This window comes from Fistularia commersonii, chromosome 31 (assembly GCF_037954325.1).
Source record: "Fistularia commersonii isolate RoL2024-O1a breed Wild chromosome 31, RoL_Fcom_v1.0, whole genome shotgun sequence".
NCBI classification, from domain to species: Eukaryota; Metazoa; Chordata; class Actinopteri; order Syngnathiformes; family Fistulariidae; genus Fistularia; species Fistularia commersonii.
Window position 1 is genome coordinate 6,007,746 of NC_141314.1, and position 27,568 is coordinate 6,035,313.

Here is a 27,568-nt window from a genome sequence, read left to right on the forward strand (position 1 = left end):
ACAGCCGACCCCCCGCGATGTACCTTAAGAAAACACGGTAGACTCCGTGGCCGCCGAGGCCGAAGGACCGCTCGGCGCCCACGTCAGCAGCCATGCATGAACATGTGACTGACAGCGGGATATAATTAAGCCCAAATAACTTAAACCTCATTATTTACACTTCACTCCCTTCATTTTTCTCTTCTGTCTTCCTGGCACTGCATGAAATCCCTCACGCCCGCATTCCTCGGCTAATCAGGACATTCTAGCTGCCGCCGTTCCGTTCGCACATCAAACGCACCTTGGGAAGGACAGATGAGAACAATCTGTGCTGGGAGGGTCTCGTCACCTTGTGTTTGGAAATTCTTCCGCCAGCGTTACTTGAGGAGTTTCGAAAATAAATACAGCACAAGAGAGATGACCGCGTGACTCTGGAAACGAGAGTCTTTAATTTATTGTTGTTTTTTTTCCCGACGAGCGAGGGCGAACCCAAAAAAAGCAGTACAATTAGCATCAATGATTTTGATCTCAATACACAAAAAAAAAGGAACTGTACACCGAGTTTATATACATCCGTGATAGGAAGAGCCAACCCTTTGGTTTTCTCCTGGCTGTGACCCCGCAGATGAGACGATCATCCTTCCATGGGCTCCTGGCTCTCCTTGAACTCATCAACTCTTGTCTGGAATGCAATGAGAGAAGGTAGCCTGAGCGAAGGCTGAGCTGCGCTAACGGCACTCCACTTTAACTTCGCAACACGACTGAAACTAACCGGTTCAGGGCGTCTGCCGGCACGCCATGCCGACATCGCCGCTCCACGAGTAGGTGTCAAAACATGATCAAAACACTGGGAGTGAGTCACACCGCGGGGGGGTCGGCACCTTCATTTGCTAACAGGGGACGAGTGAGAAGACCAACTGTGCTAGCTACATAAGGCTTAGACGGATCTAACCTTATTCGTAATATAAATAACTATGGGGGCCCGTTGGTTTTAACAGCGAGGACTTGTTTAAAATAGTAAAACAAGAAATGCTATTTCGCTCACATCACCAGTTGCTTGGGGTTCCCCTTGGTGTCCGGGCCCCCTCCTGGAGGTGTAGAAGCCCGGAAAGAGGCACTGCTTTCAGCCAGGGGTTCCCTAGAGGTCTCCTCTGGGGCTCTCTGGGAAGGTGTCCTCCTCTGGCGGGGTGATCATTACCAGGTGCAGTATTCTGCACTCACTTCTTCTGCTACGTCAGTGCCATATTGGAAGTGCGTCCCCGCCGCCTGAGGTTGGACTAAATGCTGGTCTTAAAAATCCAGCAGTCCTCAAAACCTTCCTTTTTTTTCTCCTTACAAAGATGTGTTCGGAGCCCCGGTTTGTTTTAATCGTTACACTTTACCGCGACATTGTATTCGTCTTTTTGTTTGTTGACTTTACAAAGACATGACTGAGGACTTCCAGAGAGGAAGGAAGGAAGGAAGGAAGTGTATGCCACTTAATCATGAACTTGCTAATCGATGCTTGTTTTGCCACTCTGCTTTTTAATGAATTCTCCTCCCCAAACAATGCACTTAGACCAACATTATGGCCTATATTTTAGACTTTGACAATCCTATATTAGTATCAGATGCTTCTTCACTGGTAGTCTGTTAACCCGTCTTGAGACTTTGATGAAGAAGCAGTGATCAATGTGAAATTCATCATCTGTGTCCTTCTGACGCTGGTCCGTGATGTTTGACAACACTGTACTAGTAGTGGAAGCTCGTCATTGCAAGCCTTGTGTCTCTCGTTCTCAGCCAGAATGGCTGAATTAAATGAGGTCAAATTGCCCAATTCAAGACTTCGCACCATCAGATGCAACACTATTTACTTTTAAGGAATAATATTTATAACTTTTTAGTTGGAGTTATTTTAGGGGTTTTGAAAACCTGCAGACACCGCTAATCCTCGAGGATTAGAGGTGCATAGGGCCTTACCTGGAATGTGTTGAGAACGTGTTGACAAACGTCATTGAGCTCATTCAGTCCTCTCCGCAGCAGCTCTGAGGCTGGAATTCCTCCTAAAAACAAACAGCAAGTCTCTCTTAGGCAAGTGAAAACTCAAATAATACCGCTCAACCAAAATAAACACAATGCCATTGACCAATCACCTCTCCTTTTTCCTCCTGCTTCCCATGCAGCTATTGAAAACCCATGTTTTTTTTCTTTTCTTTTCTACAGATTGATGTATGTTTAATGGGTGCCGGAATGGAAAAGCAAAAACAAAAGCTGTTTCTTCAGATCTCCAGACCGACGCAAGATCGTCACACTCATCTGACAGGGTTTCGGCCGGCGGCTCCTTTAGTCTGCACTGTCCACCACAGCAGCTACCCCTTGTAATGCTTCCTTATTTTTCCCTGGAGTCAATAGACAAAGACTAATGAAGATCTAACGCAACAAAAAGCATCCTATCGAGAGTGAAAAGACACCCCTTTTCTGTCATGGGATTTTATCATGAGGGAGCAACAGATCAGACGGCGCTGGAATCCAGTTTTAAGTAAAAGGTTTGATTTATTTCCGCAGTTGTCGGGTCTGCGGCGCAGTCTTGTCAGGAGCAACAAACGCCGTCTTCCAAATCACCAGCCTTGAGCTGGAGTTCAGAATATCTAGCACAAGTGGGCTCCTGCTTTATTGGGTCTCTGTGGACCCCGGATATGCCCCACCTGGATTTGTGGGGAAGAACATGAGTGGTGTTTGGGTGCTTCCTACATCGTGGCCGAAACACCGGCCACGATGAAGAAAGAAGCTATCTAGGCATGAGGGAGGTGCGGCAGGACTTGATCAACAGGACGGTGGGAGGGAATTGACCAGGTAGGGATAAAGAATGGAGACAAATAACTTGGTCTTACAGTCGAAGACTAATACAGTCGATTCAAGTTCGAAGTCCAGAGGATTCCAAAAGTCTTGGTGTGCTAAGTGAAACCCATACAGGTACTCCTGTATGGAAACCGCTGGCCGATAGAGCCGCTGGTCCCCTGAGGAGACCAGAATAAAAGTCGGTGTTAAAAGGTCAGAGGAAAGACTATGGCGTCGCCTCCAGAGATTTTGCAAGCGGCTTCTTTTGCTTATCATCACAGGAGCTATCGAAAGAAGAAGAGGCCGACAAAGACGCTGCAGAAAGGGTCTCCAGCTGTTGAATCACAAGGTCTGCGTTGTGGAGCGACGCGGCGGGAGCACAAGCTAAGGTTTCAGCAATGTTGTCTGACAACATGAGCCTTGACCAAAAACCTCAGAAGTTACTAAGGTGGAGCATGTTATCCTGTGGATCTGTGGAAGCCGAGCAGGCGCTTGAAGGCAACGACTGAGAAGAAGTAACCATTACTTACTGAGTACTCCTACATTATCTGGAAGAACTCAAAGAACCAGCTCAGAGCTGAGGGAGGTTAGAGAGAGCAACCGCTCTTTGACGGATTCCCCTGGCTTCACAATAGATCTATTTTTACTTCTCCATTAAAAAGGGGCAAATACAATCCTGCCCAGCACCCTTAGCAACCCTCTCAGAGAAAACAGAGCAGAAACACCAGGGAGCACTCATGGACACACAAACCCCCTTGGTGGAGGTCAATGCCAGGGAACCCATCCTTTGTTAACATCTAGGAGTTGGTAAGAAGAGACAAAGGCCCTTGGGAAGTATTTCCAAACATGTATTCTTTGGCCACAAATTCTGAAGAAAAAAATTTGGGGCTCTGTTGGGTCATAAACCCAACGATCTTCCAGCAGCCACTGGTGCTGAATACACCTTGACTCGTAGTGGGAGAATTATTCTTGAAAGTGTGGTTGCAGATAAGTTTATCATGTAGCTATAACCCCCCCCCCAAAAGTACGCACATTGCTAACAAAACATCATTTACGCAAAAGACGCCGAAAGTGTGATGCAATGACGTCAAAAATCACTCACTGAAGTCACAACAGAATTCAGAAACAATGGGTCTGGTTGTTGCTGATAAAACCGTGAGCTCTGTGGAGTGCTGCCACGCAAGACCTGCTCAAACATGATTGGTTAATAGTACTCAAGACAACAAGTGGATTACAAGTAGTAAACAAAAGCTTTGATTAACCCTGTTTAATGTTGATGCTAACAGATTGTTTACTGTTTGTAAACAGGATCTAGATTAAACACCGGGGGTCTCAGATGGAAACTCGAGCTGGAGTTGCCGAGGTCCGAGAGGTCTTCCAGCCTGCTATGCCTCAGAGGGGTTTCCAGGGCCAGAAAAAGTGCAAAGAACAAGATTTAGCTAATGGCTAACAGGGTTCTTCACACAGCGAAGCAGTGCAAGGAGAAGATAAAATCACTTCAACCATCTGATCAATATGGCAGCTCCCTCCCTCCACAATGTTCTTTTCGTCTTCCTCTTCTTCTTCTCTGAAGGTGCACGTCACACCGGTCCCTACCGCCGTCCCTCACTGCCTTTGGGAATGCAAAACTAAAGAGGTTCCTCTGGAGGAGGCTACTTCCTGGAACAAAATACGAGCTCAACAATTCTCAGAACTGTGTTCTTTGAACTTTTCTGCCTGAAAGCGGCACATGAGGTCTATAGAAGCATAAACAACCCGCCGATGCAACGCTCTATCGCTGCCGTTCTTTAATAATCCAGGAATTTCACTCTCCTAATTGACCTGATTGCAGGCTAATGGAAAAATCCCCACTGGCCATCTCGCTGTGGTTGTTTCGGTGATGACAAAAACAAACGTATAAACATAGCTGAGCCTGAACCGGGATTTGTTTCTGTCTGTTGAGCCAGGATGCGATGAAGTCATGAACAAAGCTCTCCCAGGCATTCTATAACTTAGCTCTGCAATTATAAAATGAGTTTTTGTCTCGGGCTTGCCGGGCCCATCGTGTGATTGGGGCGCTTCTATACTATTTTTGTAAAAAAAAGTAATAAAATAAAACAACAAAACATGGCGTGAAGGTGAATCTTTGAGTATATGTGGACACGCGGTGCTCAACGTTGACCTCTCGCCTTGCTTGTTCAGTGGTTAAAGTGAAAACATCAGACTCCAATCAGCGTGTTTACTCTGCAACAAGGCCGAAAATGTTTCGCTTTCTTGCAGCGCCACGCATGCCTGCGCGCATAAACAAACGCTGACGCGCCGAGCGGGTGTTCAAGGCGGGGTGGGGGGATGGGGGGGGGGTTCTCACCTCGAGTCTGAATACGGAAGTTGATCTTGCTCTCTGACGGGTGGGTGATGGTGTAGCCGCAAAACTCGACGTCGGTGCTGACAGAAAATGGGAAAGTCACATTACTGTTAATATTTGACATGAAACACAACGTGTTTTTGTTTTTCTTTAAAGGTGCATTCGAGCATCACTGACTGGGACCATTAACAGTGAAACTCAGCCAATCAGATTTAAGGAGTAAAGACTTAAACACTCAGTTTATCTCTTGGATACAGTGGGAAACTATATTTCCATTGGCATTTAAATCAAAAACACAATACTGTGTCGGTGTTGCTGACATGCAGTAAGGGGCCGAGGGAATTCAGATATTCGAGAATTGTAACAAAGATATCAAATCAGAATGAACGCAAAAGGCCTTTGAACACAAGAGGAAACACTGATTTGTTATCGTTTAACATTTTTGCTTTTTTCCTGCGAGAAATATTGTTCATTTTAGTGATTAGTTTTTGGCAGCGCAACACAAGGTTAGTTTTCTGTTTTCTGTTTTGACTTTTGGCAAAACAATTAATGGAAAATTGGCAAAACATGAATATGTGAGAATTAATCAGGGGAAAAAAGACAGACAAACCTAAGGGCAAAGGAAGACGAGTGCTTTTGTAGTATTGCGGTGAATCTCGGACGACAAATCCCCATGTTTTGATTAATTGACGTGCATTACAAAAGGACACAATGAGGCGGCACCTGAAGTTTATAGAGACCCCGAGGGGGAGGGTGGCCCCAGTGGAACCATGACTTGGCCCAGGGATTAATCCGGGGTGACTCATGACACCTTGACTAAAAACCAGGGTTTTTTATAAAACACATACCCCTTCATGATCATGTATCTGAGGGAGTTGCCCAGGGTATGGTCTTCATCATGCAGCACAAAAGTCACACAACCCTCATCAGCCCCGTCAGGCTGGACCTGAGAACAAAAACACAAGTGCACATATTAACATCGGAACCTCAATTCAGTTTTAATAGACGTTGTCTGAAGTAGTTCTAGTATGCATGGCTAGAGCTTTTAACATTCATCACTGCACAAATGCTCATCTGTCAAATGTCAGGGATCTGTTGTCTCACGGTGTTTAACCTACTCAAGAGGTTGAAAACACTGCTCCCATGTGGAGAAGTCCAGTAGAAGTCGTAGCAAGAAGGCAAATATAAAGTGTGTCTCTTGTTGCAGGAGTGATTACAGTTTTACAATTTCATTTATATTCACATGTCAAAGATAAACAGTCGTCTAACTTTAAAACGACTCGATCTTTACCTAAGTGTTGTGATACATGAGGAGGGGTGCGCTGGCTAGCCACCGAGGCTAACTAGCTTGCAGTTTATAACAGAATAGCGGCTATAATTGGCTTCAAATTGATTTTTCATGCCAATTAACCTAGAAACCGCGAGGAAAAGTCGCAAACTGCCATGCTGTTGAGACGACACCGTGACATTTTTACCATTTCCAGGATCGATTTCTTCTCGACTTCTCCAGCCATGCTTTTGCGGCTCTGGTGACGTGGGGAGATTAACCCTCAATGATGTCTGATAGGCGAGGTTTAAGGCAACATGGTTCTCATTATTTGCTATTCGAAATTTGTTTCTTTGTTGTCGTTGTTATTTTTTGTTTTGTTTTGTTTTGTCTTTTTTTAAAAAGATCAATTTTGTCTTAAAAATCCTTGTGGGGTCTTGTGGGGCTAAAATTAACGTCAAATTGCTAAGATAGCAATTATACCAGCCAGCAATTTAACGGATACTAGAGACAGATTATGCTAAATGTTCAGAAATTGCGTTGTGTTTTTCAAGCGAGACAGAAAAATGGTCTCTAAATGTATCTAATACCGGGAGTATTAGGCCTTACCTTGTTGTGGCAACTGGACAGTTTTCCCTCTTGAAGACGCTCAACTTACTTAAAAAAAATCAATTTTCTTCAGCGGCTTATTTACTATTTTCATGCAGCGAACTGAGTACGTTGTATGATAATTGACTCATTATCTACTATCTCTATGGAGATTGTCTGTGAGACAAGCCGAGGAAAAACTACTCCCTTAGGTTGGAATGTCGCAATGACGTGACGTAAAACGAAAACATTCGAAGACGCTATCACAACAGGAAGTCACATGCTGTAGTCCATAAATGAACAAACACAGTTGAGTATCGAAGCCGAGGGGCGCCTTATAAACTACATTACCCGGCAAGCCTTAAGCTGTCCTTCCGATCTGGGTGCTTTGCAATGCAGAAGTCACTCGAAAGGGATTTGTTAGCAGCAGATAGCTTTTTCGATGGGCGCATTTGCGCTAAATGAGCTCCCCTGAACATTGCTGGTAATTTGAAGGTATGATATCATTTGTTATTGTTGCGTGTAAAAACATTTTGCCTCGTTGCTGTAAGGTTTATTTGTGTGACATAATAAACGTATTATGTATTGAGAAACAGATAGCAGGCTAGCTTGTTTGTTTCCTGCCGATTACAAGTTTTGGGTTTTAATCTCCATCCCTTTCGATAACCGAGTCTAAAGGTGAGCTCAGGCTTGTGTTCCCAGGAAGAATATTTATCCACGCCACCTGAATGCAATTGTGTCGGAAATAAAGATGTTCCCGAAGGCTCCTAGTGTTAGCGTTGTGAAATGTATATGACTGCCGAGTGTACGCAATAGAACCGGTAGCTAACAGGAGCCTGATGTGACTTAGCCGTGTGGAATTCATGTTAACCATTTGCTTTACCATTACATTATCTGTATAACTCTATTTTGGTGAATAAACACCTCCATGTCCCATCATTTTGATGTCTTACTTGCGTCACCGCTTACATCTTTGCTCGCTTCCAAAGCCACTACCGAAAGCTACAACCCCAGCTGTTGCCATGGCGATCCTCTTTGCCGTGGTTGCCCGAGGCACCACCATCCTGGCCAAGCATGCATGGTGTGGGGGTAACTTCCTGGAGGTCACGGAGCAGATCCTCGCCAAAATACCCTCGGAGAACAACAAACTGACCTACAGCCACGGCAGGTAAGTGTCATTCAGGCACATTCAAACAACACGCAGGGCCCTCAGACTGCAACCAAAAAATGTACTGGACCAGTTTGGATACCTGTTGTGAGTAGATTACCAAATCCCTTTAGGCCTTCCTGGTTTTGCAATACTGTTCTCAACAAATTTCCCCCATGATAAAGATTGTGATCATTAAACAGGATATGCAAGTGTGCAGTTTGTTCAACGTTCAGCGTCTGTTCAGTTATCCCTGCGTTGTACAGCACATGAACGGTGTGCTGCTTAAAACAAGGAACTGTTATTTGCTAAATGCAAAAATTTTGAAATAATCCTCTTGTGGTGACTGTAAGCTTGCAGCCATAAGTAAACTCTAAAACCCAGAAACAAGTTACCGTCCACAAATTAGCCACGCAAAGAAACTGCGTGGTATCTGCACACAGTGCGAACGAACCTTGAATAATTCCACGCAAAACAAGTCATCAAAGACTTAGATTTCTCTTGAATATCTTGAAGGCATAGCAGATTGATGACTTACTACATTTCATCACCAATTTCCCTTTTTTTTTCTACAACGTGTAATATCCTGTATTACAAACCGATGTCACTGTGTACTTTGTCCCCTTTAACATGCTCTTTGTCCTCCCTCTCTTTCCAGCTATCTTTTTCATTACGTCTGTCACGACAGAATCATATACTTGTGTATTACCGATGATGTAAGTATTGGTGTCAAAACACTTGGTTTGTATTGAGTCTTGTCTCCGCTGTTTGTGCTGGTGCAGGATCGGGCCCTGTTTGATCTTGGCAGGCTATATTTACCTTTGGAAATCTAAAAGAGGTTGGATTTTCAGCCAAACCGTTACGGAGCAATAGACTGACACAAATAAAAGACAAATGAGAGCACAGTGAATTATGGTTTTATGTAACCAAACTACATGGGAACGGTTTATGGTATCAGATGAATGTTTGAGTATGACGCTTATCGGTCTGTAATTTCTTTATGTGCTAAAGGACTTTGAGAGGTCACGTGCCTTTAGCTTCCTCGGCGAGGTTAAGAGACGCTTCCAGACAACCTACGGGTCACGAGCCCAAACAGCCCTGCCATACGCCATGAACAGCGAGTTCTCCTCAACACTGGCAGCTCAGATGGTGAGTAGGACAAAAGACTGATTACATGGAGAAAGAAGCCTGTAGCTCAGATGACTCAGATCTGCTGAGATAGATCAGAACATCCCCGTGACCTATACAGAGGAGGATGTTGAAAGCAGTACTTCTTTCTCGTTGACGGTCGCATCACAAGTACAAACTTGCTATCATGTGTCAGCAAATACACCCTTCACCTGAATCTGTATGAACACATACCAAACATAGTGTACATACAAGAGGTGAGCTCTACCAGACTGGTGGAGATGTTCTGAAACATCTGGCACCAAGACATCAGCGGTTGATCCTTCTATAGTTTTGAATGGATGAATGGCAGGAGTCTTGCATTTGGTGCTGAACGAGGTCCAAAGCGCCACTGCATTTGCCGGCTCGCCTTCTTCCCACAATGAATGCTTTCCCAGTTTAAGCCAAACACAGACACATCCGTCCATCCGCATGATGTCAAACACTGTCATCGGACCAGGCCTCCTCACTGCTTTGCTCTGTGGTCCACTTCTGATGTATGTCATATGCCCACATTTGGCAGGAAACAGCAGTTTTGAGCTACAGTGGCTCCTCTGTTTGAGTAAGACGCTCAGCATCAGTGGGCCTTTGTCATCGATCGGCTTTCCGGATCACTTTCGGCCGTGACCGACTACCGCAGAGCAGTACCGACCCGATAGGGCTGCCGCTTCGGAGATGCTCCTATCCTGCCTACTTGCCGTCACAATCTGACCCGAGTCAAAGCCGCTCACGTTTTCGCGCTTGCCCATGTTTCCAGCTTCCAGTCGCAAAATGTTCACCCGTGGCCTGGTTTAAGATTGGTGTTTATTCCCCGACACGTCGAATAAATGCCATTTAAGGTGTGATAAATTACCCAAGCCGTCTTCTTCATGTGATGTTACGCAGAAACACCACTCAGATCCCAGGGGATCGGATCGTCTTACTGAAACGCAGATGCAAGTGGATGACCTGAAGGGCATCATGGTCCGGAACATAGGTGAGCTAACTGCCTAACCCAACATCTCCATTGTATCTGCAGCCACCGTTTTCAAGGCCTCCTCATCTGTCTGGTTATATTTCACTGGCATGAATGGGAAAGAAAGAAAAAAAAAAACAGTTTCTACATCTTGACTCATCCTTCCTCTCGTCTTCGCAGATCTGGTAGCGCAGAGAGGAGAGAAGCTGGAGCTACTGATCGATAAGACGGAAAATCTAGTCGATTCGGTGGGTTTGTGTTTGTGCGCCAAAACATTACAAACTACACTAGTGCAAGTTCGACAGCCCTTTCCTTTTCGCTCTTTCTCCATTTAGTCTGTCACATTTAAGACCACGAGTCGTAACCTGGCCAGAGCCATGTGTATGAAAAACCTCAAGCTGACCATTGTCATTGTTCTGGTGTGTCTGGTGAGTATAATCATGTTTTAGGTACATTTGTAAAATGCAATGTCATTTTTGTTTGATGAGAGAGTTAGCTTTATATCTATCAGTTAAAATCCTTGTTTGTTATTTATACACCAAGCCAATGAACGTCTCGATCCACTCGGCAAACAGTCCTTTAACTATCAAGTATTTCCTGAAGGAATCATTACACTACATTACATTACATTGCATTTGGCAGACGCTTTTATCCAAAGCGACATACAATAGAGGACATAGGGACTGCAAATACACTTGCAAATACACGATGCACAGGAAATATACAGAATCACCAAAAAGAAGTGCAAACATTGGAGGGAGGAAAAAAAAAAGGAAAACGAACTGATTACCTGGATTGGCACAAAACTAGCATTGTGTCGAGAGCATGACGAGTGAGCAGTGATTTTTTTTTTTTTTTTTTTTTTTTTTTTTTTTTTTACCCCCCAGGTGGTCCTTTACATCATCGTGTCTGCTGCCTGCGGAGGCCTCAGCTGGCCCACCTGCGTCAACTAAGCGAGAGGAGAGTTTGCGGTCAAAAGGGGAGACCAAGGGAAAACAAAAAAAAAAAAAAAAAAAAACGAGGGAAGAGGAAGAGAGGCATCTCTTCCAGTTTGCCTGCCAGTCGACAGAAAAGGAAACCCATCTTTCCTCGCTTTAAAAGGTCCTCTCGCCTCACCACCCCAGAAGACCTCCTCCCTCTCCCACCTCCTTCCTGGATAGTGTGCACACTGACTTGCCTTCAGGACTGAGAATCCCTTCTGCATTACCCACTAAATGGACAGCAGACGTGTGGCCTAAAAGTGCTGTGGAACAGTATCCTTGTCTTAAACGTGTCTGCGCGTTCACCTCGTCTCCTTCACTCCCCATGTAATAACTCATTTTGCCCCCCCCTCAAGAAAAAAAAACACAAATACATCAAACGCTAACGTTTCTCTCCTGCTCCGTTTTAGCATCGAGACACCGATGTCGCAGATCCGCCGGTGTGGACGTCTATTTCGCCTCATCTTTTGTTAACGTTTGGCAAAACCGCAGTACTAGAGTAGACTCCGAGCAACGCGGCTTATTAGATCAGTTTGTCAGGACTCGAAACGAAAACATTTTGTTTTTCGCCCCCCTCCCATGTTCTCTCGTCGTTCGCGGCAGTATGTTCTACAATGGATGTTGTAAAATAACAAATACTCATACGAATAAATATTGTAAAGTGCACTGATATTATATAATAGTATAATATTAAGTGGCAGCCCTGCAAAGGTGAAGCTGTATCACACAATTGATGGATGTTACTAACTGAAAACACAATATTTGGGATCTAAAAAAAAGTTTCTGATTTTTGAAGCTAATCTTCATGTTCTGTGTACCCATATTTTGTCTCTGTTATCACAATGCACTTTTTAAATTGGACTTATATATATATATATATATTCTTTCTGGTATCAAATGGTTTATAATCATGTAATTATTTAAATAATTGTACATCCAAGATTTTAAATAATAAAATCCTATGGTACGAAGCGGGTAATCTCTGCGGCGGCGAGCAAGCAGAACGTGAGGACTTTGGTCCGAAAGGTCTGGGAGCGCAAATCCGTCAATATATGCGGGAGACGTTAAATAACAAGCGCCGTGGTTGGCTCGGGGGGGCCGGGAAGGGGAGGAGCCGATCCCGGCTGTCATCGGACGAGAAGCGGGGATCAACCCCGGAGCGACCACAGGCCCGCACATAAGAGACGTACAACCATTCACTCATTCACATGGATCAACATGAGCGTCATCCAGACACCAATAATTCACCTTCTCATTCACGATTCATACAGAGACACTGCTCTGAGGATTGGAGCTCTACCATAATATGCCACGTCATTTAGTTATTTTATATATCGTTTTAAGCATCAGCTATCCGTAAATGAAGGTACTTGATTTTCCCAGTCCTTCATTTTGACTCCACCAGGCATTTGTAATATCTGTGATGTTTCACCACGACACAGCAGTGAAGGCATTGCTTCCTAGAACCTGCATCTCTACTAGAAATATGCACAGTTCAATAATACGGTTCCACTTTCCATGCGGAGCGGGTCTAGATCACACTCTTTAAGATGATCGACAGAAAATGGCGTCTTTTACCAAGCGGGAACCTCGCACAGATAAGTTAACCTATAGCGAACACTAACTATAAGCTTTCTCTGAAAGAAATGTCTGGATGGAGATCCGAAGAAGGTTCCTGAATGTTTTCATCCAAACATCACAAATCTTTAAAATCCAAGATGGAGGAGAAAGACAAAAAAAAATCGCTTTCAGACCTTAAATGATGTGCGGTTCTGCATCTGCACAGCTTCTTGGTGAGCTGGACCGAGAAGGGTGAAACCCACCTCGGATAAAGCCTCTTAAAATGAACAGGGTTAAGAACGGTAATGCCTTTATTTGAAATAAAACGTTACGCATACATTTGCTTTTTTAATAAGATGAACAGTCCTGTACCCTCCTTTACACAAGGTCAAAATCTTCCATTTGCTAACTTATACTCATGCATGCACACAACAAGATAAGCACGACCGACGGAAGGAGTAGAAAAATATAACATTTTTTTGACAGTATTTGCATTGTTCATTTACGCTTTGAGAAGGAGGAAGCACATGGAGCAAAGACACCAGAAGATTTATTCGCATGCTGGAGTCTGCTGGCGCTCCACAGGCTGATCCGGGCTACTTTGTTTTTTTGCTAACTAACATTTTGTTGTCAATAATACATAAGCTTTTCTGTCAGTTAATTGCTTGTGATAGTGCCGAGGCAGCTGCAGGAGCAAAGTGAGTTCTATAAACCGGGAACACAATGCAGCATCAAAGAGCCACTTTGTCACCGTTGGGGATGCCAGAGGTTGACAGCAGTGTCAGGACTGATTAATTCTATTTGTCCCTTATTGAACAATTTCCAGTGTCAGACCGTTCATTATTTGGGATTCACCCTGGATCATTCCCCAGTTGATCACTAGGACACATATAGAGACATACAAGTATTCATGCCCTCATCCAGAGGTCTGGACAATCTCCAGGGGACTTTCTGCATGCGTTTGGACTGAGGGAGGAACCCGGAGAAAACCCACAAAGATACAGGAGGACCATGGAGGCTCCACACAGTAAGAACCCCAGTGGGAGTCCAAGCAGGGACCTTCTCGCTTGTGCGCTCCCTTGCCGCCCCTGTCTAAGATCAACATATCTGAAATGATATATGTGTATAAAATACTGCCAGGTAAAACGTCTCAAACAATGACCCGTATGAAGGCAAAAGAGGGCACCCTTGAATTTAAATTTGATGCGATTGGCTCTCGGGTTCACTTGACACGCACTGGAACCGGACAAGTATGCCCTCACAGGTGATACCCAACACTGCTAGGACACTGATATTCTGAGTCACTGATATGATATGGCGGTAGTGTCGGTGTGTCCGCCCCCTCCCGATTTGATTCAAGATGCTTAAAGCAGGTCTCCGGTCACTCATTGATTCAGAAGTATTGAAGTATAATGTTAGCTACAGTGAACAACATCAAACTAGTACAAGAGGCAACAAGGAGTGTCTGCCAGACCACATGCAAACAAAAGTGCAAGTCAGTTACACCTGAATTTGAGTTTTCCCCACCAGCAGGGATGCTTGGTGTCTTTGTCCAGGCCATCTGCGGCACCCCGCACCTACCGTCCAACGCTACGTTCGCTCAGGTAGCCGAGTAGACGGCCTCATCGGAGTCCGGGTCCCTGCCGCTGTCCTCGCTGAGTGGTGAACGGCTGCTGACGTCTGCAATCCCAGATTCCGGGTCGCTGCTGTTGGAGTGGATCGAGTCCAGGGTATGGCTCAAGTCGTGGGGCGAAAGCATCAGTCGGCTGTCCCCTCTTGGCTGGCAGGGGCTGCTACTGAGGGTGCCGGCGATGAAGCCAACGTAGTCTTGAGGGGTGTTGGCCAGGACGAGGTCAGTGCTAAAAGCCCAGGCTGTGGGACTTTTATCAAAGGTTGACACCTTCTTGGAGACACTACACACCTGCTCCTGCTCTAGTTGGGCAATTTTCTATTTCAAGTATTAAAGGAAATACACGAAAGCGACACTTTAGCTTTCAAACCCAGATGTTTTCACTCAGAATTGCTGCTGTGGTGATGTTTTTTTGTTTTACCTGCTTATGTGAGGCCAGCTGATCCTCAAGCTGCTGGGTCTCCTCGTGGATGGCCCTCAGGTGGTCCTCCGCAGACTGACGGGGGTGCATCCCTCGGTCGAAGCGGTTGTACAGACCCCCCCAGAATCTACGTAAAAGAAGAAGTCTTTAACTTTAATTGACAAACCGCAACGCCGTTGCTTTATTTAATTTACAGATTATATATGCAGTCAGGTCTAGAATGCGTAGTACATAGACGGTCAGAGGGAGCCGCACTGTGCCTTGGTAGATCTAGAAAAAGCATACAAGCAGGTGGTTGTATGAGGAGGTCTGGAGTGGCAGAGAAGTATGCTAGAGTGGTGCAAGACATGTATGTCATCTGCAAGATAGAGGTGAGGTGTGACATAGGTGTGATGGAGGAGTTCAAGGTGGAGGTGGGAGTGCATCAGGGAGCAGCTATGAGCCCGTTCTTGTGTGCTAAGGTGATGGACAGGCTGACAGATGAGGTTAAACGGGATAATCTCCTTGGACTATGACGTATGCTGATGACACTGTGAGCTGTACTGAGAGCAAGGAGCAAAATCTACAGAGGTGGAGGTATGAGCTGGAAAGAAGAAGGATGATGGTTAGCGGTAGCAAGACAGCATACAGGTGTGTGACTGAGAGGGACTTAAGTAAAACGGTGATGCTACAGCGAGTGGAGATAAAGAGGTGGAACAGTTTAAGTATCGAGGGTCAACAGTCCAGAGTAATGCAGAGTGTGGAGAAGAGGTGGAAAACGAGGCAGAGTTGGAGGCAGCAGAGACGGAGATGTGGAGGTTTCTCTTTTGGAGTGAGGAAGATGCAAAGGATCAGGAATCCATCAGAGGGACAGCACATGGTAGATGATCTGGAGATAAAGTCAGACAGAGAAGGTCTGGACATGGACAGAGTTGGGATGGTGAGGACCTGGGTTGAAGGATGCTGAGAACTGCCAGGCAGGAGGACCAGAGGAACACAAGAGAGAATGTGACACTCATGGACACACTTGTGGACCTTTCCTGCCTCACTCCTGCAGAGAAGCTTTACTTGGCTTGATTTCTCCCGCCAAGGGAAGAATCCTCTGATCATCCACTTTGTCTTTTAATTTTGCCGAGCTCACTGCTGCATTCCTTTCAAAGATTGTCATCTGTGTGTGTGTGTGTGTGTGTGTGTGTGTGTGTGTGTGTGTGTGTGTGTGTGTGAGTGTGTAAAATGCCTTGCGCTAACATGCTTAGCATACTTAAAGCAGTAGGGGGCAGTAGATGGCCGGAGGAGCCCCTGTGTCTGGCCATGGTCCGGTCTGTACAGGGGGTTGATGTAGTCTTCACGGTTGGACCAGAGGTAAGTCCACAAAGAGTGAGTCCTCTCACGCAACCTGGATCAATGTCAGGAGAGAACATTGTTCAGAAGCCTTAAGTTGATCAGTAAACAGTCTTAGGAAAGACCCAGAGTTAGAAGAATCTATTTTCAGCAGAACGATTCTTCGGAAGAGGCTCTTCTTTTGAGATAGCGGAATCGATGGAGTTGTATGCTCACCCCAGGTCTATCCTCTCCCGCTGGCTGTTGCCGACGAAGTTGCCGTACTGGCAAGAGTAGATGTGGCTGTGAATGGTGACGAGGAACCTCTCGTTGAACTGGAAGGCACAGGGGAACTGCTCTGTCAGCTGCCACACACACTCCAGAAACTGATCCAAGATGGGAGACGCCTCTTTCGGGTCTCCGGCCAGGTGGTTACACCTGGAGAGAGAACCAGATGAGAACGGAAGGGACAATCTTGGCCTTGAAAGGAACATCTCGGTCTCAAACCTGTGAGAGAACTTGTGTCCAAACGATATCCAGTCTTTCTCCATGAGAACCTGAGTGGATGTACAACAACACGGGGTCAGTTTTTTTTTGTTTTTTTTTTTTTTTTGTGGGGGGGGGGGGGGGTGTCTTCCGGGCCTCCGTCACAATGGAGGTTTTAGTTAATCCCTGTGTAAGATCTGAAAGTCTTCACCCAGCGGAGTGGGGCTACCTTCCTCTGACTCTGATGAGAAATTCTCAAAGCGCTCCTCTCTAATTCATATTCATATTCGGTAGCTCTCCTTGGAAAGCGAGCCAGGGCAAACTCCGTGACCTCAAAGGATAGAGCTTCCCAGAGCTGTGACAGTCACAAAGCTGCCTCGGAGATTTAATCTCCTGCCCAAAAACCAGCAACAGAAAGGTGCGGTGTTTACCATGAATCCCCTGAGGGTCCTGTAGAAGGGGTCCAGTAGCACGCAGGCCACCGAACACACCTGAGCTGTCCGATCCCAGCCGTCAGAACAGTGGACAAGGACACTGATGGCCTCCACAGCGATGGCCTGCGCCACACACACACACACACACACACACACACACACAGTGCACCTTAGATGTATGGATTGACACCAGAAGACACAGTAAAGTTCCTACATGCGCCTATGCGGTGACGCAGTTCGGTTTTGTATCAGACTTGAGTAGATGTCACCACTTTGTGTAGTGTTTTGAATATTTTTGGTCTCTTACATTCACGAAGGAAGAGCAAACGATAGTACACACACACACACACACACACACACAACTAGTACTGAGTGTGTCGGCGAGGCAAGCGGCGGGATTTAACCTCCAGACTGACCTTCGCGATGAAGACGCCCGCATCCATAACAGCTTTGATGTGCTTCAGCCAGCCCGAGTTCTCCAGCCCCTGCAGGAAGTCCGACATGGAGGGGGAGCGCAGCTCACACACTGTAAGCACAACACAGCTGTCTCACTGGCAGGAAACACGAAGCATACCTGATGGCCAGACTTTAATAAACTTTGCGTACGTCTTCGCTCTCTGGGGGCAGGAGGAGCTGTGCGGGTATATTGAGTTTGAGAAGCGATTTCCTTCAGCTTCGCAGGTGACGGTTGCGCTGGGCGGTCAAGCCGTCGGTCCAACAACAACACAGACAGCGGGTTTCGGTGAAGCCTGACGCAAATATTTGTTGTGAGACACCTTCAAGGACCCGCCGGGCTCCTCCATAGGGCTCGATCACGCTCAAGTCACGAGCGTAAACGGGTACGTCCGTTTCAAATGCTCCTGCCCGCATACTTACCAAGAGCACTGAACTTCGCCACGGTAGTTTAGCAATGCATCCGCTAGAGGCCAGTTCGGAGTTTCTGACAATAACAGACGCTGCGCCGGCGGAAGAGACGGCTAATGTGCACCAGACTACTGGTCGATCGAAATGGTAGCATTAGGAGATCGTATGACATCAACGCAGGTCACCCTGCCATGCATGCGCGTTCATTCGCACTAGCTACTGGAAAACTAGCAAGCTATCACGTAACCTAGCTAGTCTCTAATTTATCAATATTAAACCTAAGAAAGCATATAAAGGTGGAAGGGCCAGACTAAGTAAGAGGCCAAAAACCATCCGGTTCCGTAGGTAATCAGAAGAGGACTTTATTTTTCACGATTCCTTGGTTGTCAGTCGCCGAACGCTATTCCCAAGAAGGTGCTATGTTTTCGGATACAAACTACAGCTCATGCTGTTGTGCGAGTTTAACCCGCGTCAAAAATTGCGTTTCGATAAAGATGTTATCCAACATGACCAATGCTGTGCTGTTGCACTTGAGCATACCACGCAACACCATCGCCCCACAACTTCCAGCGGTACCGCTACGTTTGGCTACGTACCCGCGACTTAGACAAGCCGGGAGTTCATTTCCGTGTTCGTTTGCCTTCTGAAAACCAAATCCTTACCCGTCTCCTTTCTGGCACGGGACGCCGTCGCCACCAGACGTGGGTCAGGTGAGCGAGTTCACCGGGCTTCTCCTGTTGGAACCCCCTCGGAGCGTCGTCTGCCATTTAATTGGAATGTTGGGGCTAATGCAGCCAGGCGGGGAAAGGGGGGGCGACGGCGGTGGCGGGGGTTCTCGGAAATTTTTATTGAAGAGGGAGAAGCGAAAGTCTGGCAGTCCGAAATCTCCAGCATTTGAAGACTTCCCCCCGTGCTGCCAGGGGGCAAAGAGTTATCACAACTAAAGAACGGCTATAACTTTTCAGACTTCATCATTCTCACGCCCTCCGTCTAGCTTTGGGGGGGCGAGGTCGCAGATCGTCCACTCCGGGGGGAAACCAAAATAGCTCCGGAATAAAATCCAGATGGATTCAAAGTCTTCCTAGGAGCACCCCTGCACAATACCCAGAAATTCTCCCGTGGCCTCGTTTGAGGTCTTGATTGCAGCATATGGAAGCGGCGGGGGTGCGGAGGAGGAGGAGGAGGACGTGCACAAACGCCCAACACGTCAACAACGCCGTTGTTACCTTCCAGCATTTTCTGCAGGCTGTTCCTCATCACGTGGATGTTCTCGATGCCGAGGAACTGGAATTTGATGTTGGAGTAGTGGTCTTCGTTCTCGTAGCCTTTTCCCGCCGCGCGATTCGCGATGGCGTTGAGCTGCGAAGAGACAAAATCGGGTTCGGAATCGCGCGCCCACCTGAACACACAGCTGTTGGGTCTTTATCCCGTGATGGCTCACCTTGGGCCGGGTGTCCACGACGTACACGAAGTCGCTGCGGGGGTTGGACCTCAGGATGGCCTCCAGCATCTGCTCATCCTCCAGGCAGCGGGCGCTGAAACCCGACAAGGGCTGGCTGCTGCGGCAGATGGCGGCCTGGGGAGGAGGCGGAGAGGGTTTTACCGCCTCTGTCGGCACCATTTTTAAGGGAGTTTTGAAAGTTTTCGCGGAAGTTTAAGGAGAAAATAAAGCGAATACGAAAAGCGGGGGGGTCGGCCGGGACTCGCGCAACTTTGTCGTGTTCGTGAATCATCGACACAGTTTCTCATATCTCGATTTAGGAGCCACAGGGGATCGGCCGGATTGTTGTGTGATGCTCCCTTTAGGAGTACGGACCAGTTTAGCCACTTTGTATGATCTGAGCTACACACACACACACACACACACAGGAACACACAACCCTGGGAATTTGACCCCCCCCCCCACACACACACACATATAAAGCTCTCCCAACCCCTTCCTTTCAGGATTGATGGGATGGATCACGAATGCTGCGGTTAACCGGCTCTCACAACTTGGAGGGACAAGTGTATCCAGATTACTAAGTGCAAATAGCAAACAGAAATCGTCATACTTTCTTCTCCTTCTTTTGGCTTTTCCCTTCAGGGGTCACCGCAGCGAATCAACCTTTTCCATCTAACCCCGTTCTCCGTATCCTCCTCTCTCACACCAACAAAATTCATATCCTTTCACACTGCGTCCATAAATCTTCTATGCATAAACAGTAATTTCTTGACTGCTCGTTTATCAAATCCGTTAAAAAGAATTGAAACGCTATTAAATCCGATCCAATCCCCTCTCCCTGTTTTGTCACAGGTTTTTAAATGAGAAAAATATGCTTTAAAAATGACAAATAATGTATATAAAAAAAATAAAAAAAAACTTTTTCCACACAGTTTGAAAACTGCGGCTGAAACAATGATGTGGCTTAGTTATAGATTTTTTTTTTTGGGATAACAAGCTTCATGCTACCAAAACATTTAGCCTCGTCACATCGGACCAACGAAATCGCAGTGAAATTCTGAGGCTGTTCGATTCCGACACCGAAGAAGACGACTTTACTGGTTTTAGTGCGCAGGAGGAAAACGATCAGCGATCAGTGTAAGAAGGACAAAACACTTTTCCCCTGTTATTTACAGGACTGTCTCAGAAAATTGGAATATTGTGGTAAAGTTCTTTATCTTCTGTGATGCAATTAAAAAAACAAAAATGACTATTTCATGATATTCCAATATTTTGAGATAGGATTTTTGAGTTTTCTTAAGACGTAAGCCATAATCAGCAATATTAAAATAATAAAAGGCTTGCAATATTTCAGTTGATTTGTAATGTATCCAGAATGTATGACATTTTTGTTTTTTTAATTGCATTACAGGAGACAAAGAACTTTATCACAATATTCTAATTTTCTGAGACAGTCCTGTATTATTCCTCTTTTTCATCGGCCATGTTACAGGCACTGTTTGGAAAAAAGCATTTCCAGCACATATTTGTGGATTGTACCGGTATGTATTTAATCAAAAGTAAAAAAAAAAAGTTTCTGTAATAATATCTCATGTTAGAACGTGGACACCTGCAACTTATAGACAAGTGTGGCCTCTATATCTACACATAGATTTATTTTATAGTGATTTTTAGTCCAGAAAAGATGGTACATAATAATAAAATGGTTTTATTACATGTATTGACCTTGAAGATTAGACAAAGAGTTTTTTATTTGTTGCTCTATCCTTATCTTAAATTATTGGCTACACATTTCATGCTAATGTGTTGCTAAATGTAACTTTGCTACACTTTATGTTTAAACTCCATTTATTGAGGGAGTGAAGCCGCTCCTCTTTCTGAAACCATCAATCCGTCCCCGACCGGCTTTGAACGACTCTTCCGACGCCTCGTCCATCCACGTTCCCGCCCAAAATCCCCGTAAAAGTCTCCCGCCAAACGCTAACCCCTAACTCAGATCTGGGCTCCAATCACAAAGCAAAAAACACTGAGTGGGGGCTCAGATTTTAAAAAATTCATAGGTTGATGCACTCGGAAGTCAAGGTTCCACTGTAAATATGTAGAAAAATGGCATTCTGCAGCCCTTGAGTAGTTTCTGGTAACAGACAAGCTTCTGAGTTCTACGGGTCACCTCAATCACATGGTTCCTATGGATCCGTAAAAAGAGCCTGCCTCGGAGTAGGAGCTAAGATGGTACCAGGGTCGACGGACCCTGGTTCCTCTGCTGTCCATATGCACCAAGAAAACCGTCTCGTTCCTGAAAAGACTCTAGGAACCTCTAAAGTTCCTTCAGGGCCAAAGAGGCTAATGGCCTTGAGTCCTTGAGAGGAATGGCGCAGAAGAAGGTACTGTAGGTGCGGCAGACTCACGCGGCTTCCCTTGCAGTAGTACGACAGCGCAGGAAAGCGGCCCCGGCTCCTGAATTTGGAGCTCCCGACGATGACGGAGGATGCGGCCGATTCAGGGACGAACACGTCGGCGGGATACGAGTCGCTCACCTTTCGGGGGAAATGCACAACAGAAGGACTTTAAAAAGGTATGCTCGGGGCAGGCAGGGGAGCAGGGTCTTGTAGAATCGCCCCCGCTGACCTTGTAGTCCCGGTTGGCTGGGGAAAGCTTCCACAGGGAGTTTGGGAGTCCCATCCTGGCGTAGTCGGCTCCGAGGTCCAAGAAGTCCCACTCCTGCCGTCTCTCCTCCGCATCCACGTTGGGCTTGTAGGAGAAGCAGTACAGCTCCTCGTACGACTCTGCGAGGAAAAGGCGGATGAGGCTGCGCACCTTGAGATGTCCCGAGCTGGGTCTTCAAGGCGGGAAGGATGCAACCGAAGTGCTACCACTTGCTACCCCTTGGTTTCCATGGAGACAAACTCATGGAAGACAACTGACCCTTGAGAGTCCCATCTACCGCTACATCGGCGCGTGAAAGCAGATCACCTGGCTGGCAGAGTCGCTGCAGGGAGAGGTGGACGTCGCGGCACTCGCGCTCTCCGGGGAGCACGAAGTGAAGAAGCTGGAAGTTCTTGCAGCGGATGAGCAGGGGACACCCGGCGGACGTGGACGCTTGTTTCTCCAAGCTGGAGACCAAACTGTGGAGCACCTGGTTCAGAAAGGGAGGCGGCGGGAAGGTGAGACACTTTGGAGGAACGCTGCTCGGAGTCATGACAGCGAAGCTCTCGCATGTCCCGACCTTCAACTTTTGGCCGCGTTCAAATCAGCCAATCGCAGCCGATCATCTACCTCCATCTAACCATCTCCTCTCTCACGCCAACTACCTTCCTCTGGTCTTCTTCCTATCTTAGCATCCTTCCACCCAGATCGACAGTGTGTCTTAAACTCCAGAACATCTAACATGTGACAGACTCATTCCTGATCCTCTCCATCTTCCCCGCTCCACATCTTCACCTCTGCTGCTTCCAGCTCTGCTCCCTCTAAACCAAACAACATGGCCGCCCTCAACTCCATCTCCCCCATCTTTCCCTTCCTTCTCTCCTTTCACCCCTGACGCTTGCCTCCACCCGATCCAACCTTCTCGCGCTCGGTTTCCTCTCGCTCACACACGTGTCTAAAGCGGCAGAAGATGGAAGGATGGATGGATAGACAAAACTTCACGAGTAAGCAGGAGAAGAAGGAAGTGTGAAAACGCGTGAACTTGGACTTCCCCTTTCTTCTCCTCCTCCATCATCTCAGCACCTACCCAGGTTTCATTGCGCAGGCCGGCCACATCCTCCACAAAGATGGTGTGCGTGGCTGTCAGGTAGAGGGTCCCCACCCTGCTTCTCCTGGAGGACACCCTGTCTAGCAGCCGGACGTCGTCCACCTGACAGCACACACACACACACACACACACAGCAATACGTGATCTGAACGCCTACGTGGCGCCACGCGTCGTGCATGTGTGCGCGCATATTCCACTGCGGAAATGCAAAAGGCTCCCTCGTTACCTTGGGTCGCCGGATGTGCTCCATCGGAGGCCCCCGGGTGCGGCCGCGGCCCCCCGCCGCCCAGCGAGCCTCCTGAGGCGGATTCGCAAACGCGCCGAGCCGGTCTCTACGGGCTGGAGGTCGGCGGAGGTGGAGACCGACCTGCGGCTGCAGGTAAACCCGCCATCACGGTCCTGGATGTCGGACGAAAGGGGCGGATAGCGCTGGGTCCTAGTGCCCGCCGGGCTCAGACCTGTCGTCACAATTACAATTACAATAATAATAATAATGATAATAATAATAACAATAATGGAAAACATCAAGAAATACAGTTGTGCAAATTGTGCAGATTTTTGTGCAGACTCATGTCTGCTGAAACAGAGGCCAGTCCTGGAGCTTTCATGGTGGAGTGATGGAGTGAAAAAGAAGGGAGGAGAAGAGTTCTGGGTTCTGAGGAGGACCGAGAAAATGTTCTCCATGAACATCTGGGTCTGAAAGTTTAAAGCACTGATGTCATGTCTTCACTGATCGCCTGAAGGAGTCAACTTTGAGAAGAAAAACAAGATATCTTCTCAGTCACTCATTCATTCATTTGAAGTTGTTGACTGATGCTGTGTTTTGTTTTTTTTATTCTCCATGAAATTCTTTTCATCACAACTTTTAGTCAGACTCCAGTGGGAGTCATTTATCAGGAGTGGAGCGGGTTCAAGTCAACAACAAGAGGGAACAATGATAACAGAGGTATTTGTAGATGTGTTCTAACAGCAACCAGCCTCATTCATTCATTCATTCATTCATCCTGTATGCAACCAACCATTTAAGTCTCCTGAAGCAGATCTGCACTTGGATTGTTCCTCATCTGGGGGTGGATTATCAGGATGAGAGGCCAATCGCTGCAGCTAATAATTCATTAATTTATTCATTATCTGTTGCTTCTTGTTGCGGTGAAGCTGCAGCCTATCCCAGTTCACCTCGCACTGGTGGACCACAGAGGCACACAACCATTCACTCATTCATTCACACGTCCTAAAGAGACATGCAACCATTCACCCTTTCATTAACAAACTGTACACAGTGGCAACTATTCATCCGTCATATAGAGACCTACAACAATTCACCCTCTTATTTACACATCATATAGAGCAGCGGTCTCAGGCTCGCGGCCCTCAAAACAATATTTTGTGGCCCCCTGTCTGAAATCAAATCTTTGTGTTAAGTGTGGCTCGCACGTTTTTTTCTCACATGCATCTGGGGCTTTTATACAGGGGTTTTAAAAAAAAAAAATGGGCAAGAGAAAAATGAAAAAGTAATTTTGCAATGTATTTTTTTGCTTCAAAATTTGAAAACAGTGTTTTTTTGATTAAAAAATAAAGTCTAGTAACATTGTTAAAACAATCTTTTATTTTCATATTTCTATAAAAAACACAAAAACAATAGAAAAAAAAAAACGGCAAATTTAGAAAGATGGATTTAATAACCAAAATAGCCACTATTCGCCTTGTAAACATGATACCTCCTCTCATACATGCTACCAATCAATTTCTAATAAATTCTAGTGGCAAAATTTTTCCCACATTGACCAGATTCTCTCTTTTAACTCTCTGTAATTTCATCAATTCTTTTTTGATATTCATTCTTCATTTATTTTTTAGCGGCATAGTTCATTACATATAAAGATTTACACCTTTACACTAAAACAAAGGAAACATTTGGACTTAGTGTTACTTCTAGGTAATGATTTTACAGGTCCGGCCCCGTTGATCTCAAATTAGGCCGAATGTGGGCCCTGGACCAAAATGAGTTTGACACCCCTGATATAGAGGCACACTTCCATTCACTCATTCATTTAAAAATCATGAAGAGAAAACCACACCTTCTCATTCACTCATCATATAAAGATCTGCAACAATTCACCCTCTCATTCTCACGTCGTACGAACAACCACTCATTCCTTCGTCAGTCGTAAGCAGACATGCAACCATTCATCCTTTCACTAACAAACCATAAAGAATTGCAACCATTCACCATGTGACTAACGTGTGTCAATCTCGTGCACGAGAGTCAATCCAAGTTGAAGAAGAAGAAGACGCGGACTCTTGCGGACACCTCAAGTGTCTGCGATGAGATGCGATCCACATCAAATGCCAGATATTTTTCTTTATTCCGTGGTATTTGTCGCACCGATCATTAGCTCGGCCATCTGCCGCGGACCAGTAGAGAAAAGAAAACAATAAAAGTAGTTAGTTAAACTAGGCAGAAGTGATTGAGTTACCGTCGCCTGGCAGCCCGGCCTTCCAACCCTCTCCCGCTGCTCCGCATTCACGCGTGGGGACCCAGGAAAGCTCGATTGTCCAATGATCGTAAAAAGCAACGGACGATGAGAGCGGTGGTCGCATCGAAGGTCGAAGGTTCTCTTTTCGGGCAAAAAGAAAAAAAAAAACAATCAAGGCGTGACGTTCTGATAGCGCCGTCGTCGGACTCGTTAGCGGGGAACCCATGAGGTCGGTGGAACCGAGGATGACGCGTGAATATTCGAGCCCGATCCCGGTTGTCGTGTAACGGTGTCAGCGACGGCCGAGCTCGGTTTCATCCGGGAATTTGTGTGAAGGTCTTGTCAATGATTTGGTGGCGCGGCTGATTCGGAGTCCAAAAATAGGCCTTGATGGAAGGGAGCTGATATTTGCAGGACAGTTCGGGACCTTCTGCAGATGAGGCCAATTTAGTGGATGAGTCAGGTGTGTTCTGGAGGAAGGTCAGAGATAGGTTTACAGTAGAACCTGGGCTTACCAACGCCCCTGATCACTAACAAATCTGAGTTTTAGATCAAATTTTGAAGCAATCTGCAAACAAGCTTTGGTGAGCGAACGCACAAAGAAAGTCATGGGCTTTCCGCGTTGTAGCTTAGCGGCGACTGTGCATGCTACTGTGCGTTGTTTACATCGTTCAACCTTGTGTTTTAACACTTTTTTGTGCTTTTTTCAGAAAGGTAGCCCTGGAAGTTTTCTGAAAACTCGGCAATGGTCGGAAGTATCAGCCAGGGTGATGAGGTTGGGTTCAGGGATACTGTGGACGACTTTGTCTCATGGTGTGAGCCGAACCTTCTACAGCTCAATATGGCAAAAGCCAGGAAACTTGTGGTGGACTTCAGAAGGACCAAGGAGCCGCTGACCCCTGTCTTCATCAAGAGGGTCAGTGTGGACATTGTGGTTGACGACAAGTATCTGGGGGTCGTCATTGACAACAAACTGGACTGGGGAATGAACACTGACGTCCTGTACAAAAGTGTCCACAGCCGCCTCTATCTGCTGAGGCGACTGAGGTTCTTTAACATCTCCAGGACCGTGTTTAAAATGTTCTGTGGAGTCATTTTCTTCTTCTTTTTTTTCTTATTCTTTCAGCTTTTCCCTTCAGGGGTCGCCATAGCGAGTCAACCTTCTCCATCTAACCCTATTCTCTGCATCCTCCTCTCTCACTACATCCATAAATCTTATCCTTGGTCTTCCTTTTAAGAGCTCCCACCTGGCAGCTTCGATTCCAGCATCCATCTACCAATATATTCACTATTCCTCCTCGGCACATCATCATGCACGATAATTCTCTATATGTATAATAGTTCCATTGTGTTCTGTGCAATTACTGTTTCCTGTGCAATAACCCTGATTTATACACATAAATACTACATGTTATCATATGCATGTAGTTGTAAATACATATATATGTCACATATATGTTTACATATTGATTTCTTACTGATCTTTACGATTTTAAAAATGTTATTTTTATTATTCGCTATTTTTATTCTTTATTTTTATATAGAGTTCTATTTTGATTCTTCTCCACTTTACCGTGTGAGCAGGAGCTGCTCTCAACAAAAAGCAATTTCCTCCTTGTGGATCAATCAGGTATTCTTATTCTGGTTATGGCTCTGAAAAAAGTAGTGCTCGTGGTGTTAAGAAGAAGTTAAGAATGGCAGTGGATCTGAAGAAGGGAATAACAGCTGAGCTGGAACGTGGTGTTGGTGTTACAGATCTCGCCAAGCGCTACGGCGCGGCTAAGTCAACCGCCAGTATGATCCTGAAGAACCAAGATGGGCTAAAGACGGCTGACATGGCTAAAGGGGCGACTACGTTGAAAAGAGTAAAGGTATCAAGTCGTAGAGGAAGTAGAAAAGTTCTTGTTGATTTGGATGAAAGAAAGACAGTTTGCTAGAGACAGCGTTAGCGTTAG

General features: G+C 46.1%; 3 protein-coding genes and 1 long non-coding RNA gene across 6 annotated transcripts; 2 read left to right on the plus strand and 2 right to left on the minus strand.

The window, feature by feature from the left end:
• Positions 1-400: 400 nt before the first annotated feature.
• polr1d (RNA polymerase I and III subunit D) lies at positions 401-6,681 on the minus strand. Its single transcript, XM_086178769.1, has 5 exons — positions 6,616-6,681; positions 5,989-6,086; positions 5,144-5,220; positions 1,939-2,021; positions 401-661 (listed from the first exon to the last, which is right to left on the minus strand). The coding sequence occupies exons 1-5, from the start codon at positions 6,652-6,654 to the stop codon at positions 614-616; spliced, it is 345 nt and encodes a 114-aa protein (XP_086034895.1). The 5' UTR covers positions 6,655-6,681; the 3' UTR covers positions 401-613.
• On the plus strand, positions 4,291-12,211 carry vamp7 (vesicle associated membrane protein 7). 2 transcript variants are annotated; one of them, XM_086178766.1, is made up of 8 exons: positions 4,291-4,369; positions 7,985-8,163; positions 8,801-8,858; positions 9,154-9,291; positions 10,195-10,285; positions 10,445-10,512; positions 10,600-10,692; positions 11,152-12,211. In XM_086178766.1, the coding sequence occupies exons 1-8, from the start codon at positions 4,334-4,336 to the stop codon at positions 11,215-11,217; spliced, it is 729 nt and encodes a 242-aa protein (XP_086034892.1). In that variant the 5' UTR covers positions 4,291-4,333; the 3' UTR covers positions 11,218-12,211. The 2 variants fall into 2 exon arrangements, with proteins under 2 accessions (XP_086034892.1, XP_086034894.1); XM_086178768.1 differs by lacking the exon at positions 4,291-4,369 and adding an exon at positions 7,351-7,490.
• Positions 12,212-13,097: 886 nt separating this feature from the next.
• On the minus strand, positions 13,098-23,531 carry mtmr7a (myotubularin related protein 7a). Of its 2 annotated transcripts, XM_086178771.1 has the most exons (14): positions 23,363-23,531; positions 23,116-23,238; positions 22,356-22,518; positions 22,011-22,168; positions 21,791-21,919; positions 19,380-19,514; positions 19,165-19,297; positions 17,491-17,600; positions 17,072-17,197; positions 16,662-16,711; positions 16,392-16,592; positions 16,096-16,230; positions 14,856-14,982; positions 13,098-14,752 (listed from the first exon to the last, which is right to left on the minus strand). In XM_086178771.1, exons 1-14 carry the CDS (start codon positions 23,384-23,386, stop codon positions 14,405-14,407), a joined length of 1,962 nt encoding a protein of 653 aa, XP_086034897.1. In that variant the 5' UTR covers positions 23,387-23,531; the 3' UTR covers positions 13,098-14,404. The 2 variants fall into 2 exon arrangements, with proteins under 2 accessions (XP_086034897.1, XP_086034896.1); XM_086178770.1 differs by having other exon boundaries at positions 16,392-16,711.
• Positions 23,485-27,015, plus strand: LOC147215702 (uncharacterized). The gene is made up of 3 exons (XR_015109230.1): positions 23,485-23,515; positions 24,006-24,082; positions 26,324-27,015. It is a non-coding gene; the product is annotated as an uncharacterized LOC147215702 (long non-coding RNA).
• The last annotated feature ends 553 nt before the right edge of the window (positions 27,016-27,568 follow it).